The sequence below is a fragment of the Micrasema longulum genome, unplaced genomic scaffold (genome assembly GCF_059751315.1).
Source record: "Micrasema longulum isolate JH-2025_06_02 unplaced genomic scaffold, ASM5975131v1 h1tg000801l, whole genome shotgun sequence".
NCBI classification, from domain to species: Eukaryota; Metazoa; Arthropoda; class Insecta; order Trichoptera; family Brachycentridae; genus Micrasema; species Micrasema longulum.
Genome location: NW_028277993.1, coordinates 37,296 through 55,305, shown reverse-complemented (window position 1 = coordinate 55,305; position 18,010 = coordinate 37,296). Strand labels below are relative to the sequence as shown.

The following is an 18,010-nucleotide window of genomic DNA, read 5'->3' as shown; positions in this document are numbered from 1 at the left end:
GAATTATTGTCTATGTGCCTCCTCAAAATGGCCGCACCGCGTGCGTCATATATCATATCAACCATTTCGTGCTGTAATCCGCGTTCCTAAGGTTTTGTCTGTGTAAAACGTGAGTTTATTAGTTAATTTGGAAGTTCCTAAAGATATGTAACATACATACAATTCGTAAAGAAGCATCGGTGCTACTCTTCAAACATAACCTCAATTATGTTTGCAGTTCAATGAAATACGTGTACATTTGAAAAGTATTTTTGTTTAACAAAGTGACGTGAAATACATTATATTTGTAAATTAGCTCTCTCCGTATACATATCCTCAATTTCAGAAATCCACTACCTTTCATAAGCTATATAAGCAACAGCAACAACAAACCATCACGCCTTTTCCCCGTAGGGGTAGGCATAGAGGATAGAACGCCACATCACTATATTCTTGCATACAGACGCTTCCTCTACATTCATACATTCTCATGCACGCACGCCGATTATTCCTACTTTTGGCATGTCCATCTTCAAGTATTTGATGGACTTGCTCGTGCCATGTCTTTCTTGGTCTTCCTCGTTTTCTGCATCCATCAACATTTGCATCGTAGATCCTTTTAGCCGTTCTTTTGCTGTCCATTCGCTCTACATGTCCAAACCAACACAGCACCCCCTTTCTTGATTCTGTCGAAGATGCATGTCTCAGCCTTACACAGTTCACGGATTTCGACATTTGTGCACCTATCATACATCTTTTTACCACACATTCGCCTGGGGGATCGCATATCGACAGCATTTTACCTACTTTCATCATCATTTTTCCAATTCCATTTTTCGCTCCCATACATTAGAGTTGGCACTAGGACTCCATTGTGAACGGCTAGTTTAGCCTAGCTATTTTACGATTTTTTTTTCAAGAAAGGGCTATACCCTTATGTCTGGTTAATGTCGATGTTCTCGAAGACAAACGTGCCATGTAAAAAGAAAATGAGTTTAGGCGTTTTAACTTGAAATTCAAAGAATTTTAATAGTCCAGAGACCGCGTACCTACGCACATCTAACTGAACCCGACTAAACTACTCACAAATGAATAGTTTTTCGTTTTGGCCGTTAGTTTCTCTGTAGAGGTCGCTTAGTACGCAATTCCCTGGTTAGAAGTCGTTTGGAATATATTTCTCCAATCTGGTCGCCCAATTATAGTGTAAATTCTAATTCACTCGAGCGCGTCCAGAAAAAAACTATAATATATATTAATTTTTAACTACATATTCCAGCTGCTTTAGTTAATTATAATCAACTGTTCTCTTAAGGAAATCTTTTAAAATTTTCCGATAGAAGAATTCTTTCACCTTCTCCTACCTACTAGATTCACAAAGAGTAGTGAAGCGATGAAACGATGACGTGAAAAATGATGGCAATGCTAACATCTTAATTCTATGGCTAACATTTAGATTTAAGTTCCCGTCAAAAGTTAAATATGATTTGAATAAATCTTATTGTGTGGAAATATTTATGCGACGAAAGATGAAGTTGTTCAATTAATATTTAATATGCACCGTTTACGTTTTCAGGTTATTGATCTTTAGAAGTGAGGTGTTCATATTCGACAATGGAACAAATAGCTTCAGTGAGTGTCAAGGCTGAACTGAAGACTGACGGTGTAAAATCAGATATTTTCCATACTGGGGAAGGGACGCCATGTCCCTGCAGAAGCGAGGAACCAGGTGTTGCTACTGTAAAGGCTGAACCGTGGAATAGCGATGTAAAACGAGATTTTCTTCATACTGGGCAAGGGACACCATATCTTCACAAAAGCGAGAAAACAGGTCTTGCTAATATAAAGGCTGAACCTTGGACTGGCGATGTAAAAGGAGATATTCTCCTTACTGGGGCAGGGACGCCATGTTCCTACAGAAGCGAGAAACTCGGTGTTGTTGCCATAAAGACTGAACCAGGGGCTAGAGATGTAGAAGGAGACATTCTCCATACTGGGGAAGGAACGAAATGTCCCTACAGAAGCGAGGAACTAAGTGTTGCTATTGTAAAGGCTGAACCGGGGACCAGTACTGAACAACAGTTTATTATAGGGAATAATATGGACATCGACATTGATTATCCTGATATAAAACAAGAATGTTTTGAATCATCTCACAGCACTAAAGTTGAATCTAGTAAGTAATACTGCATTCCACTTTACCGTAATTGTAAGTATGAATTGTAAATAAAATTATAAAATTGAGCATCGCTGTCAGTAATATTGTGCGTGGTTGTCAGTGATAATATCCTTTTTACGCAAACAAACGATGAAATAAGTCGTAAAAATTAATTGTTAATTACTAATCATTATTGCCAGGGTGGATTAGCTCAATCAGTATACAAAGATTCCCTCTAGGTCTAATCAGGGTCTATTACAAGTAGGTCTCTGGTGTCCGCTAAACGCTGGCCCAATGCTTCCCACCAGGTTTATATTATGACTTTATCTTTTCAGGCTCTAAGTCGACAGCATTATTTGTGGAGAGTATAAATCTACCTTCCCATAGTGCAGAACCACTACCCGAGGGTGAATACGAAACACAAAAGAAGAGGAAGACAAACAAACCTCGTAATATACGCCTTTTGACGAGTGCTGACAAACAATGGTTTAGATGCTCAGAATGCAAATATACAACTCAACGCAAATGCAATTTGAATCAGCACATCCTGAAGCATACTGGCAAGAAACCCTTTGCATGCTCAGAATGTAAATATACAACTCTATATAAATGTAATTTGAAACAGCACATTCTAATACATACTAGCGAGAAACCATTCGCTTGCGCAGAATGTAAATATACAACTCACCACAAAGGCAATTTGAGTCAGCACATTCTAAAACATACTTGCAAGAAACCGTTCGCTTGCTTAGAATGTAAATATACAACTCAATACAAACGTAATTTGAATCAGCATATTTTGAATCATGCAAGCAACAAACCGTTCGCATGCTCAGAATGTAAATATGTAACAATATGTAAAGGTAATTTGAAACAGCACATGTTGAAACACACTGACGAGAAACCGTTCGCTTGCTCGGAATGTAAATTTACAACTCAACATAAAAGGAATTTGAAACAGCACGTTTTGAGACATACTGTCGGGAAACCGTTCGCATGCTCAGAATGTAAATATACAACTCAACACAAACGCAATTTGAATCAGCACATGTTAAAACATTCTGGCAACAAACCGTTCGCATGCTCAGAATGTAAATATATAACTCTTTGTAAAAGTAATTTGAATCAGCACATTTTGAAACATACTGACAAGAAACCGTTTGCTTGCCCAGAATGTAAATATACAACTCAACATAAAAAGAATTTGAAACAGCACGTTTCGAGACATACTGAAGAGAAACCGTTCGCTTGCTCAGAATGTAAATATACAACTCGACATAAAAGGAATTTGAAACAACACCTTTTGAGACATACCGACGAGAAACCGTTCGCATGTTCAGAATGTAAATATAAAACTAGACAGAAAGCTCATTTAAAACAGCACATTTTAATACATATTGGCGAGAAACCGTTTGCTTGCTCTGAATGTCAATATGCAACTCGACGAAAAGATAATTTAAATAAACACATGTTGATGCATAGTGGTGAGAAACTTTAATTGTTTTCAATAATTTGGTTAAATTAAAAAGAAGCGCACTAAGTAGAAAAGTCAGCACCTGAATTCGTTAATTCGCTTGGTGGTTTATTTATTGTCAATTCTATGTTAGAATACTTTGTTTTTAATAATTGATCGAATAGGCGTTCGCTTCGTTACACTTCATTATAAATTATTATTAAAAAATACTTTGTGGTTGATGCTTACTCAGGGGTCTTCAGGCCACTGTAGATAGCCTCAATAGGTACTCTGCATGCATGGGCTTAAAAATCAGCATTGCAAAAACCCATGTACGTTGTAACACTTTATGCCTTGATGCCCTAAATCCCCTGACTGTCACACCGAGTCATCGAAAGAGTCTAGAGTTTCAAATACCTGGGAGTTTATGTTACGGAAAATAGCAGCTTTAAAAAAGAACTGGGATTGCGGCTATGAATAGCAGGCGACACATTCAATAGTATGAATGCTGTCTGGAGATCGGATATTTACTCAGTGAAAACCAAATGCCGCCTATATAACGCCTGCATAACTCCTGTTCTTCTCTACGGATGCGAATCGTAGCACCTCACTAGGGCCCAAAGCTGCAAAATTCTGAGTTTTGAGAATAGGTGTCTCAGAAGAATATTGGGTGTGCGGTGGTTTGACTTTGTGCGATAAAGATTAAGTTAAAGAAATAAAATTGAGTGAAACATAAAACTACATTTTTATTTTTTAAGAAAAGAAAAGAGAAAATAAAAACATAAAAGATGTAATAAAATAGACTAAAATTAATTTACATACACAAAAATAAGGATCACGGAAATCGACATAGATTATCCCGATATAAAACAAGAATGTTTGGAATCCTCTCGCAACACTAAAGTTGACTCTAGTGAGTAATACTGCATTCCACTTTACCATAATTTTAAGTATAAATTGTAAATAAAAGTATGAAATGTAATATTGTTGTCGGTAATAAATCTTTACACTAAATGTTATTAAATATTTGTTAATAATCACTTACCGACTTTTCTATGTCTACCGGTTTCAAGACGTACCCGTCTCTTCGTCAGGACACCAATTAAACCAACATGCAAAACCCACTATACACCTTCACCATAGTTGTTGCGCAAAAATATAAAACCAACACGACATGCATTTTAAAAGGCACATGCACTGATTTAATTATGAAAATATTCTCTTGTGTGAGAGTTAATTAAAAAAGTAGATGGGATGGAGGGAGGGAATAAGCTTAATAGATTTTATAGGGTGACCATTACAGTGGAACATCGTATGAAGGACTATATTGGAAGTTTGTTTGATTATTGATCAAAGGAAAATTATTTTTTAAAGCTTTGTTTTGTTTTGTTAACATTAATTCTACAAGATAATATTTTTATAATTTAATCAGTGCATTTTCGTCCCAATCAGTGCACGTGCTTATTAAAATGCATGTCGTGCTGGTTTTGTATGTTTGTGCAACAACTATGGTGAAGGTGTATAGTGGGTTTTGCGTGTTGGTTTAATTGGTGTCCTGACGAAGAGACGGGTACGTCTCGAAACCGGTAGACATAGAAAAGTCGGTAAGTGGTTATTTACAAATATTTAATAACATTTAGTAAAATGTTTGACCACAAAGATATATTATAAATATAAATATTAATAAATCTTTTCATTTGTTTTTTCACATATATATTATTTCATTTCGTCGGTAATAAGCAGTGACCAGGATTGCAAAAGAGTCGAATTGGGTGACGCTAAAGCCGATCCTTTTACACCATTTAAAAACATTACAATATTGTGAGCTCTAGTAGGTACGTGAAGGCGCTGCGGCGGTTTTAGACCATTTATAACGGGTTTTTATCATAACAATAACTTGCAGAGCGTTGTACCTCTTCAGAATAATCGGAATCATCCTCCTCAGGGTCTTTGTCCATCTTCCGCTCGCTTTCGGAATCGTGATCGCTTAAATAAACCTTAAAAATTTATTTTGCATTAATGATATTTCAAATTGTTTTCAAGTCTTAAAACTTTATTTGTGATATTTTCAATATATAAATTTATATCAATGTAAATAAACTATGGTGTTCAAAGATTATATTTGAATTTTTTAAATTATAATTTGTTACTGTTTATTTTGAAATTATTAAGACTAAGCGATAGGAGAGTTATGAATGATTTTTTAAATGTATATAAAATAATCTATTCTATGTTTGACACCCCTGCAATTTTATCACTAATTAATTTTGATGTACCGAAAAGGACAACTCGGCAAACCTACCAATACTGTAGCAACAATAGTTCGACATCATATGGTAAAAATGCAGTCATCAATAGACTTCACTCTCTAGGCAATGAGTACCAGGACGTTGCGTTGGTGACTAATTTCACATAAAATTTAGTACATATAGAACGGCTCTTCTCCTGTATTTCATTGGTAATAGTTCTAGGTAACTATGTGTTACTATTGTTAAAAATTGTTTATCAGTGTTTTCTTTTTTCGTTTCTTTTCTTTAATTAATTTATAAGTACGAAATATTTCTCTTCATCATTTTTTTACATCATTATATATTTTTTTTACATAAATATATACTATCTAGTATTAGTTTTAAATAATAATACATATATATATTATTTTTTCGTTTAATGTTATTCAAAATTGTTTTCGTAGTTTTTTTTTTAACTGGTTCAAAGTATTTCTAATACCAAATGATCTTTTTTTATCGATAATTCTATTTATTATTTTATATGTCTTCATTGGAGAGACGTAGAACTGAGATGGACCTTATATGCATTTTCAAAATACTTAATGCTTTAAGTGATGTCCCATCTCTGTTGCGATCAATTTCTTTTCATGTTCCCAACCGCGTCACCAGAAGTCAAAATCTGCTATTTATTAAATCTTCAAGAGCAACTTTGGTTTTTATGCCCCAATGTCCAGAATGTGTGGATTAGCCAATTCATCACACGACTTGGAATTTTTTGGGATAGATCTTCCGGCTTTTCGCAGATCTCTTCGCGACTAAACAGTGTGGGATGAAGTTGGATTGGCATGGTTTAGCTCAAAGTTTTTGGTCTTTCGTTTTTTTAAATATATTGTATACTATTATTGTTTTGCCCTTGTTTGTCTTTGCTTAATAGTTTTATGTTCTTTTTGTTTAGTTTCTTGCATTTATGTTTCTTCATGTAACTGTTGTAATTGGCTTAGGCCGTATATATATAATAAATAAATAAATAAATACGGTTTATCTTTTTTAGACTTTCTTAATTTGTTAATTTTTTTGCACGTACCTTTTTATAAGCATAAAATCTTTATTTTGTATTTTGGTTTCCATTGATAAGCTTTAAAAGTCTAATAACTGTCTTAAAAACGCATGTTTATTTCGTTTCAAATATGCTATTTTTAAGATTTTTTATGTTTGTTTAATATGTAATAAATTATTCTTGATCGTGTGTTTTTATTTTTAGTGAGTCAACCAATCAAAAATATTCTATATTTTAAAAAAAAGTTCTTTAAAACTTTTCTTTTTTTCTTGAATTTTTTAAAATGAAATGTCATTTCCCAAATATTTTAGTTTTTCCATTCTCCTCCCTCTTTCCTTTCCTCTTTACTCAGTCCTCTCCTCATAGTATAGTTTAGATATTGAATCAATTTTTATTTCATAAAAAATACTTAAGTTTATCAATATTTTGTGTAATAATGAAAATATTTTTATATTCCGTCAATGTGTTCATTTACCTCTATTTTTTTCAATTTGAACGGTTAACGGTGGGTAGGTAGGAAGAAATTTCCTTAAAACAATTTGCCCGGCCCTTATGCATATTTATGTAAACTGTATATGCATGTGTAGCGGCCTCCGTGGTGTAGTGGTCAAGACGCTTGACTCGCAGACGGAAGGTGCCGGGTTCGATTCCCGGTGAGAACACAAAAATTAAATGTGATTTTTCTCAAGCCTGGGTGTTCTGTGATGTAATTCACCGCTGTAATTGGGCCTCCTGGCCTGTTGTGGTGCAAAAATAAAAATAAAATATAAAGCGTTTAAATAAATAAATAAAAATGAATACATTTTTTAATGCTTAGTTTATCCACAAGATTAATATTTTTTAAATTAGTTACTGAATTTTTAACGGCGTCGAAACGTGACAATTACCCAAAGCACTTCAAAAAATATCGAGGCCCTTGAAATGTGGTGCTACAGAAAGATATTAAAAATCTCCTGGGTGGACAGAGTCTGAAACGATGACGTTCTCCGACGAATAGAAAACGATAAAGAGGTACCGAAGACCATAAATAAATTAGCTCTATTAGTCCCATTAGCTAGATAAGTACCTAATGCAAAGTATATTTATGTCTATGACCTTCTAAATCTTCCTAATATCATCTATGATATTGCCTATGTGCCTCTTCGAAATGGCCGCACCGCGTGTTCATCCATCGTATCAACCATTACGTGCTGTGATCCATGTTCCCGAGGTTTCGTCTGCATAAAACGTGAGTTTTATTTAATTTAATTTGAAAGTTCAACACAGGTACATAAAATACCCACAATTTGTAAATAAGCATTCTTCAGATACTGATATAGCCTCAATATTAGAACTCCAGCATATTCCATAAATGATACTAGTTAAGTGTGTAGTTTCATTGAATACTTAGGCTAAGGCTTGAATGCTTTTTAAAAAGAAAAATCTGTACTTTTACTTTTGATAAATGACAATATCCTTAGCCTAGGGCTGCCACCCGTCCCGATATATCGGGACTGTCACCGTTATTGAACCCTCTATCCCGACGTCCCGATGAAACCTATAATGTCCCGATTTAGAATTACACAGTACAATGCTGTTCATCAACATAAATCTTCTACGACCGTACTGACTATGAATGTGTAAATATGGTTGCAAATGCTTCCAGCAATTGATGTATTTAAAGAAATTCATCGAAGCTCATCTTGCCTCGATAGAGTGGAAGTTGAAAGGCTCTGTGAAATATTTTTTTTTAAAAAAAAAATAATTTAGCGAGTATTTAATTTCCATTCCTACTCATAAAACCACATTGAAAAATGTAATATAATTGATGTTGGCCCAGTAAAAAGCAACGATAAAAAATGTCGTTTGCTGCCAGGGACTGTAGAATCAATATTGCAGTATTATGTCAATATTAAGTCAGAAAAAATATATAAATATGAATTGAAGCACCAAATAAAATGTAAGAAAAACATATTTATTATATTTCTGAACAACCATTATAAAATTGCTTTTTTTGTTGCTGCATATGCCCATTCCAGAATGTCCCGACGAGACCCTAGCGAAATATGGCAGCCCTACCTTAGCCATATACAATTAATAATTGGCCATGCAGGAGAGATAGCCAATCGAAATATTTTGGCTGTACTTCGCTCTACGGGTGATGCTCTATATGACAGTAGCCATATAATTAAGAATAGTCCAGAAACCGCATACTCACATAAAACAGAAAGCGATTCAACTACTAATAAATGAGTATGTTTACGTTTTGCCCCATTAGTTTATTTGTAGACGTCGCTCAGTACGCAACTCCTGATTTGAATTCAACTATGCCGTGTTGTCCTTTTTAAGTGTAGAAATACTGCTAGGATCTTAAAGAAACAGGATGGCATCACATTTCATGTGAATATTTAAGTAGATAATGAATTACTTAAAAATTGAATTATTTTTCCATCTGTCAGATTGTCGAAGAAACAAAATGGAAATTTCGTTGGCGTTGACAGGGTAGGATTTTTTTTACCCTACTTTGCTCATTTAATAAAAGAACTAATAAAAATTAGACCTCGGATGCAACAACGCCGTGGGGGACATTTGAACGACATTATCTTTAAAACGTCAACTATTATTTAGCATGATATAAAAATATCAGTTTTGTGTCAAATAAAATTTGTTTTATATTTTAAGTTCAAAGTTCATAAATTCAATTACTCTTATTAAATGACCCTTTATTTATCTAATCTGTTGTGTCAATCAATGTTTCCGCGTGCTCAATAAAATTTTAGAGAAATTAACAGATTACTTTTTTTTACCTTACATTTGTGTTGTGATTATTTTTTTCCCCATCAACCAACATTATCCGGCGACTTAACGTATGCGCGCGGCGAAAGTGTGTCTAAAGTGGGGGAATTATTGGACACAGTCCGATGTATTCAAATATGATTCTACGCTCCTTCTGGGCTATTCTTAATTCTATGACAGTAGCTTTAAACTTTGACAGCCATATCAGTTAAATTTCAAGCATCTTATTCGGGAATTAAGCAATCTGATATTAGTTGGGATCACAGCAATGGCTGACAATATTTTCCTTGATTTTCAAACCAGAAAAAAATGTGCACCAGAAAAGACGACGCAATGAAGATTGTTTTTCTCACAGTCGTCAGTCGGGTAGTGAATAGCAAAAATACTGGCATTTAATTTCCAGGTCGCAATAAAAGATGTAATCGTAACTAAAAAAAATGCAAAGAAATTACTAACCTTCATTTAGTGTGTTAAATGTTTTGCAAAATGTGTACATCACAATAATTATTAATCATATTAATTTCATTAATTCATCTCTTAACTATTAAAATTGAATTGAATTTCGCACACATCATCTAAATCTAAACGGAACGGTAAAATTATATTGGATTGACATTTATTAGATTCGTTTTTACCTATTTAGATTTAACATATCACAACAGAGATGAAGAACATTTAAGAAAAGGTAATATAGAAGTCTAGGGCTATCATCTACAGGGCTTATGACCTGTCAATGGCTGGTTTAAGTGGCCACTTTACGCACTGTGTAACATTTACCATTCTGCCCATAATCGAACATCTAAATTCCTTCAATTCTTCCATCTGTTGATGTTTGTGAAGTTAAACAGCTAAAACCTTTATTTATGCGGGTAAGATTCATCTGATTGAATTATTTCACCTACAAACTAGGCAACGCCTGAAAATCTTATTTTTTCAATGTCTATACTTCTTCATGGACTAGGTGGATTTATCAATAATATTTTGAGTTAGTCCAAATTTTTGTAGACAAGGACTGTATTCAACTCCCTGGGGAGCTGCTTATATTAACATATTAAGAGAAGGTAATATAGAAGTCTAGGCATCTACGGGGCTTATGACCTATTAATGGCTGGTTAAAGTGGCCATTTTACACACTGTGTAATATTTACCATTCTGCCCATATTCAAACATTCATATTCCTTCAATTCTTTCATCTGTTGATGTTTGTGAAGTTAAAGAGCTAAAACCCTAGATTTGATAATATTTGAAGTTTTAATTTTTTAAATAAAAATCTGTATTTAACTAACCATTAATGGTTTTAGTAAAAACATAAATTAAAACGCCTCGGTCAATATATATTTATTTTTTTAAATAGCGTTCTTATATTTAAACAAATATTTTGGTGACCGTTTTCAACGATTTGAAAATAACTCTCTATCAGAAAATGGAAATCAAGTTGGGGAAGAGTGGGGTTTGAACCTCGCACATCTGATCCGTGAGTCCGCTTTACTAGCCACGGGACCACAACCCCATTCAAATAATGTAATAAAACTCAAAAAAAGATATTTACGCGTTGCGAGCCGAAAGGTTGTTCGGCCCTGCCAACTTTACGGCTTGATGGTGATGACAACTATGTGATATCATGCGTGGTTTGCCCGTGCACAGTGGTCCAGTCTCCATGAATGTACGGTAGAATATTTTTGTTGAGTGACGTTAGCAGGTGCTACTCACAAGCGACTTTATGGCATGGTGGAATTATTTTATTAGAATTTAATGGCACTGTCGAGATACTGCAAAAAAAAAAAATGATGAAGCAGACGCTTCTCAGGGGTGATTTTTTAATGATCGGCACTATAATAGGCAATAATAATACTCGGCATAATAGATCGGCACTATAATAGGCAACTGAAATGGCTCAAAATTAGACAGCGGAGAGACTATCACTCCCTTTCACTTCTGTTCAATGTCAACAATGACATGCAAAAACTATTAGAATGGACAAACAAAAACTTCTTAACACTAAATGCCAAGAAATGCAATATAATACATTTCGAAACACAAAGGAAGAACTATAACATGAACATAAAAATAAACAACGAAACTCTTAAAGAATAGAACATGTGACTTACCTAGGACTCACAATGGACAGACAATTAAAATGGACAAAACACATAGACGGACTCACTAAAGTAATGGCATCACTACATAGCCTCTTCTACAAAATTAAAGATTTTATATCAAGAAAGGAAACAATTATGATGTACGAAGCCTATGTCAAAAGTAAATTGAGTTACATGATCGCCTTCTGGGGAACTGGTAACAAGACAGACATAACAAGAATACAAAGACAACAAAATAAAATTCTTAAACTAACATACAACCTACCCTACCTGACCTCTACGACTGAACTGTACAAAAAAACACACCAGTTTGACATAAACTACTTAACTAAAATTGAGACCTTAAAAATTGTGCACAAAATAACACTGGGAAACATACAAGACGACGACATAATATTAGTCAAAAATGCTGACATACACAAATACAACACCAGACAACAACAACACTATCATATTGAAAAAGCAAAGACAAACACAGGACAGTCAAAAATACTACATAATGGACTTAAACACTACAACGACCTACCTTATTACTGAAAACTTTTACTGGAGACAAATTTAAAATCAATCTAAAAAAGCACATGATGACTGAACTAACTAGACTAGACGAGACATAAAATGACTAGCTTTTAAGTGAGTGCAAACTGATATAAAGTTTTCAACAATGTCGACGGGTTCGAAATGAATATACAATTGCAAATTATTGGATTGATAAAAAGGGAAAATAAAAGTGGAGAAAGTACAACATTCATGAATTTATTTCTATTCCAGCATCATATTATGTGCAATTTTATTATTTCATAACTTAAGTGAACGAATTGTGATTTAATTTTCAATATAAATGATTTGAATAATTTCCAGGATACTCTTCAGAACTATTTATAAAAAAACATGGAAATCGCTTCGGTGAATATTAAGGCCGAACCGGAGACTGGCGATGCAGAAGGAGATATTCTCCGTACTGGGAAAGGGGCGCCGTGTCGCTATATGAGCGAGGAGCCGGGTGTCGCTACCGTGAAGGCCGAACCGGGGACCAGTGCTGACCTGCCCAGGATAACAAGTGACATAATTATCTACAGAGATATGGATATCGATTATCCCGACATTAAACAGGAATGTTTGGATGTTTCTCGCAACAACAAAATTGTCTCGAGTAAGTAGCACTTTCTTCCACTCTATCTGCTCTGAGATTGCATCTGTGGACTATGGATGATGATTCGCAGAGGACGTAAACTCTTATTATATAATTGCCGACATAACATTGAGGTTGGGAAGCAAGTTTTCAAGACATGGAAGAGTAGAAAAAGATGTTGAAATAAGAGTCAATGCGGGCAACAAAATGAACGGAGCACTAAGCGCAGTAATTGCTAATAAAAATATGTCAATCGAAGCTGAACTGGCAGTGCACAACGGAGTTTTAGTCCCAGCACTTATGTATGGAAGTGAAACGTGGAACTGGCAGAGGAAATATGAAATCCGAGTGAACGCGGTTGAAATGATATTCAGAATCAGGTAGAAGAATTTGTGTACCTGGGAAGCATGTTTACTGGGATGGAAAGACCGAGAAAGATATTGAAATGATGGTGAGTGCCGGAAACAGGGTGAACGGTGCTCTGAAATCTACTTTGGCAAACAAATGTTTATCGCAGGAGGATAAAGTAGCAGTTCACAATGGAGTTCTAGTGCTAACTCTAATGTATGGGAGCGAAGTATGACGATGAAATTAGGTTGAATGCTGTCGAAATGCGATCCCTCAGGCAAATGTGTCATAAAAAGATGCATGATAGGTGCACAAATGTCGAAATCCGTGAACTGTGTAAGGCTGAGACATGCATTATCGACAGAATCAAGAAAGGGGTGCTGCGTTGGTTTGGACATGTAGAGCGAATGAACAGCGAAAGAACGGCTAAAAGGATCTACGATGCGAATGTTGATGGATGCAGAAAACGAGGAAGACCGAGAAAGACATGGCACAATCGAGTCCATAAAATACTTGAAGATGGACATGTCAAATTAGGAATAATCGGCGTGCGTGCATGAGAAAATGTATGAATGTAGAAGAAGCGAGGTCTGTATGCCAATATAAAGTGATATGGCGTTCTATTCTATCTTCCTACCCCTACGGGGAAACGGCTTGATGGTACAAACATGTACGCCAGTAAAAAAGTCTAAAGATATAAAGTACCTTGGTATTAACCTAGATAGTAATATGAAATGGATATTACAAATAAATGCTTTATGGTAAAAAGAGTTAGAAAACTTGTTTACATATCTGTTAGATTAAAAAACATTCTATCTGTAAAAAATATAAAAACTGTCTACTACGCAATCATACAGTTTATTCTGCAGTATGGAATTATAGGATGGGGAGGAACTTACAAGACAAATTTACGTCCACTTTTAACTGCCCAATAAACAATAGCTAAAATCGTATTAAAGAAACTTAGAACTTGCTCTTCAAATTTATTTTTTAAAGAACTAGACAAACCTACAATTGATGACATCTTTAATAAAACATCCATCATACAAACTTTCAAAGAAAAAGAAAAAAAACCACTAATTTAAAAAGATTTTAGAAATTATTACTCATATGTTGGGGATTAAAACTTTAATAATCTTCCAGAAATATTAAAATCAATAGCAAATATTAAAACTTTAAATGTAAATTTAAAGAACACATGACCCACCCTATTCTGAGTTACAAACAGTGAAAAATTATGCATATTTGTAGTATAATAACTAATTTTAAGGAACCTGCTCCTTAAATTAATAATGAAATGTAAATAAATTATAATACCTATATGTATACATTCATGTTTTATTATTTAAACTTTCTACTGATTGTGCCTTTTTTTTAAAATTTAAATCTTGTATAATATTTGGTTTAATTTTCTTTTTATAAATCTTGGGTATAAGGAAATTCATGTTCTTAAAATAAAAAAAAATAATATTTAGCCAAATATGTTAGTATTATAAATGTTTGTAAAAGGCAGATTTGCCGTTTATGTCAATAAAATAAAATAAAATAAATGTACATATAAAATAAAAATTTATGTAAAACAAACTCCATTTCTAAACACGAGTTTTCACTTTATTAGAGAGGTAGAAACGTTATTAGTAACCATATTTGTTTAGAACATTTATAATTTTATACTTACTGTGTGAAAAAAAATCAATAAACGAAAAAAATGTTATCTCAATCCACTTTTCCATGTAGCTCTGATTATTTTAGAAAAACTTCAATGTTTCATACATTTCATTATAAGATTTTTAAGGTTTATTACATTATTGTTTGTGTTTTAGGTTTACAAGCAAGCCATAAATATTCCAAATGTTCAGAACGTCCACATAAAAGTCCGAAGAAAAGTCATTTGAAATCACGCAAAATGTCAACTCGCACCCGTGAGAAACCATTCTCATGCCCAGAGTGCCAATATAAATCTTCACACAGACAGCATTTGAAATATCATATTATGTCTATTCATACTGATGAAAAACCATTCTCATGCTCAGAGTGCCAATTTAAATGTTCCCAGAAAAGAAATTTGAAATCGCACACGGTAATTCATACCGGTGAGAAACCATTATCATGCCCAGAGTGCCAATCAAAATTTTCACATGGAGGTCATTTGAAATCACACATGTTAACTCATACCGGTGAGAAACCATTCTCATGTTCCAAGTGCCAAAATAAATTTTCAAGAAATAGTCACTTAAAAAAACACGTGTTAACTCATACCGGCGAGAAACCATTCTCATGCTCAGAGTGCCAATATAAATGTTCACTAAAAGATGCTTTGAGAGTACACATGTTTACTCATTCCGGCGAGAGACCATTCTCGTGCCCAATGTGCCAATTTAAATGTTTTCTGAGAAATAAGTTAAAATTACACATGTTAACTCATACTGGTGAGCAATTATTTGGATGCTCGAAGTGCAAATTTAAATGTTCCGGGAATGGTACTTTAAAGCGTCACATGTTGACTCATGCCAGCAAGGAACCGTTATCATGTTTAGCTTGTGGAAACGAGTTTTCCACAAAAGAGGATTTAATTCTTCATTCGTTAAATCACATTGGTGAGAAAGTGCTTACTGTGAAATTACTCAAAATTGATTTCCTATTTAACCTGGAATGATTCTTAATATTATTTATTGTTTTCTATTCTTAAACTGGTATGGTGGTCAGCACGTTTGCCTGCCATGCAAGATGTCTCGGGTTCCCGGTATTGTTGACATGTAATATTTTTTTTAAAAGGGTGTTTTTACACCAAAATGTTTCAAAGTCCCTGGACTGGCACCTAAAGCGTAAGACTGATCGTCTTACCTTCATGGAACGTGGCGATTGGTGTACCAAAGCAGTGCCCTATCCCCTATTTGGTGCGGAAAAGGAATGAAGATGGAAAAGTATTAAACATAAAAAAAGTTAATTTACTTAGGCTTTTAGACCACAAAAAGCAAAAATAATTTTATGAATTCAATGTAGTAATTTCATATTTAAAAGTAAAAATATTATACAATCAAAAAAAATATTCCTTATTCAATAATTTATACGCTCTACGGGCTCTTACATTTATCAGAAATACATTCAAGTGCAGCAGTGAAACATAAGTATGTACATTTAGTTCAAATTAAAGATAACACAAGGAAAACTAAAAGATACAATAATATATTATATAAATAAAACACGAGTGATACTTAAATCCGCAAATTTGTAATATCCAGTGACCGGTTTCATCGCTTTCGCGACATCTTCGAGACTGGTATCTTTATTAAAGAGTTAAATGTATTTATACAAAACAGAGGTAAGGATAGATAATTCAAAGTTATACTCTGTTTTGTATAAATACATTTAACTCCTTAATAAAGATACCAGTCTCGAAGATGTCGCGAAAGCGATGAAACCGGTCACTGGATATTCCAGATTTGTGGATTAAAGTATCACTCGTGTTTTATTTATATAATAAATTACAATGAACTTCAATCAAGAATTTTCACTTACAAACTTAAATGTTTTATTGTAAAAAGGTGACCAAATTGTTGAATTGAATTCCAAATTACTTCTAACCAAGGCAGTAAATATCACTTTGAGGGTAGTGATGGAATTAAAATCCTTAACAGTTCGCTGTAAATATCTAAGACATTTCATCGCCTTATTAGTGATGGTATCAATGTAAGAAATAAATGACAATTTTTCGTCAAAAACTATCCCCAAATCCTTTATTTGTGTAACTCTTCCCAGATTGATATTATTGATGTTGTAATCGAATAATATAGGTTTTTTACTTCTTGTAAATGATATTACACAACACTTGTCTACATTTGAGTTAAGTTCATTTTTAACTCTCTGAATATTGCACATGAAATCGGAGGGCATCGTTCTGCAGAACATTCACACCGTCCCTACCATGAAGAAATGAACTACAAAGGAACGTCGTCTATAAAGAGACTACAGGACGCAGCCAACATCAATCAACTCGTTCAGTTAGTCAGCCCAACAAGTTTGTCCAGTTCACTCAGTTCCAGCATATAGTTCAAGTGCAGTCTCATCAACCCATCATCGACGTAAAACTCGTCCGACATAATTCATTATTTATTCGCCATGTAATAAATAAACATCAAACAGCAATCTCGTGTCTTCTCTGTCAATCTCTAACTGCGGTAGGAACTCCAACCAATACCCAACAACCTTATCCTACAGAAGAGTACTTACTACTTAAAGTAATAATGCCCGCTCTTATATGGATATAATATCCTTTCATCGCTTAGGAGGTCTATCAGGTGGGCGCCTTCCGGAAGGCAATTCTTCGATTGCTGTGGACACCAGTCTATCGCTGCTCATTCTGTTTATGTGGTCACTCCAGAACCTTCGACGGATTCTGCTCCAGTGCACTTTATCTTCGATTTTGCATGTTTCCCGTAGAAACTCTTTTCTGACTATCTGAGGACCCTCATCCCTGATGTTCTCAGCAGGTTATTCATGCTCATGGTGACCGCGCGTGTTTCTACGGAATATGCCAAGATGGGTCTCACACGCATGTCTTGTATATTCTAACTTTATTTTATTTTTTATTTCTATACTTCTTCATGGACCGGGTAGAAACATCAACAATATTTTGAATTAGTCCAAATTTTTGTAGACAAGGACTGGATTCAACTCCCTAGGATGCTGGTTGGGCTGTGGTCCCGTGGCTATCGTTGCGGACTTACGGATCAGAGGTTCGAATACTACCCCAACTTAATTTCTATTTTCTAATAGTGGGTTAT

At 34.4% G+C, this 18,010-nt stretch overlaps 2 protein-coding genes across 2 annotated transcripts; both read left to right on the top strand.

Moving 5' to 3' along the window:
* LOC148278975 (uncharacterized) lies at positions 1 to 4,368 on the top strand. The gene is made up of 3 exons (XM_088230628.1): positions 1 to 109; positions 1,553 to 2,152; positions 2,470 to 4,368. Exons 2-3 carry the CDS (start codon positions 1,591 to 1,593, stop codon positions 3,630 to 3,632), a joined length of 1,725 nt encoding a protein of 574 aa, XP_088086754.1. The 5' UTR covers positions 1 to 109; positions 1,553 to 1,590; the 3' UTR covers positions 3,633 to 4,368.
* A 3,650-nt stretch (positions 4,369 to 8,018) lies between these two features.
* On the top strand, positions 8,019 to 16,141 carry LOC148278974 (uncharacterized). The gene is made up of 3 exons (XM_088230631.1): positions 8,019 to 8,100; positions 12,608 to 12,899; positions 15,050 to 16,141. Exons 2-3 carry the CDS (start codon positions 12,638 to 12,640, stop codon positions 15,880 to 15,882), a joined length of 1,095 nt encoding a protein of 364 aa, XP_088086757.1. The 5' UTR covers positions 8,019 to 8,100; positions 12,608 to 12,637; the 3' UTR covers positions 15,883 to 16,141.
* Positions 16,142 to 18,010: the final 1,869 nt, after the last annotated feature.

Bases quoted from the DNA above. Each gene is read 5' to 3' on its own strand.
- LOC148278975 (XM_088230628.1), top strand. From the start codon at position 1,591: ATGGAACAAATAGCTTCAGTGAGTGTCAAGGCTGAACTGAAGACTGAC. The intron at 2,153-2,469 runs GTAAGTAATACT...TTATCTTTTCAG, and splicing joins CAGCACTAAAGTTGAATCTA to GCTCTAAGTCGACAGCATTA.
- LOC148278974 (XM_088230631.1), top strand. From the start codon at position 12,638: ATGGAAATCGCTTCGGTGAATATTAAGGCCGAACCGGAGACTGGCGAT. The intron at 12,900-15,049 runs GTAAGTAGCACT...TTTGTGTTTTAG, and splicing joins CAACAACAAAATTGTCTCGA to GTTTACAAGCAAGCCATAAA.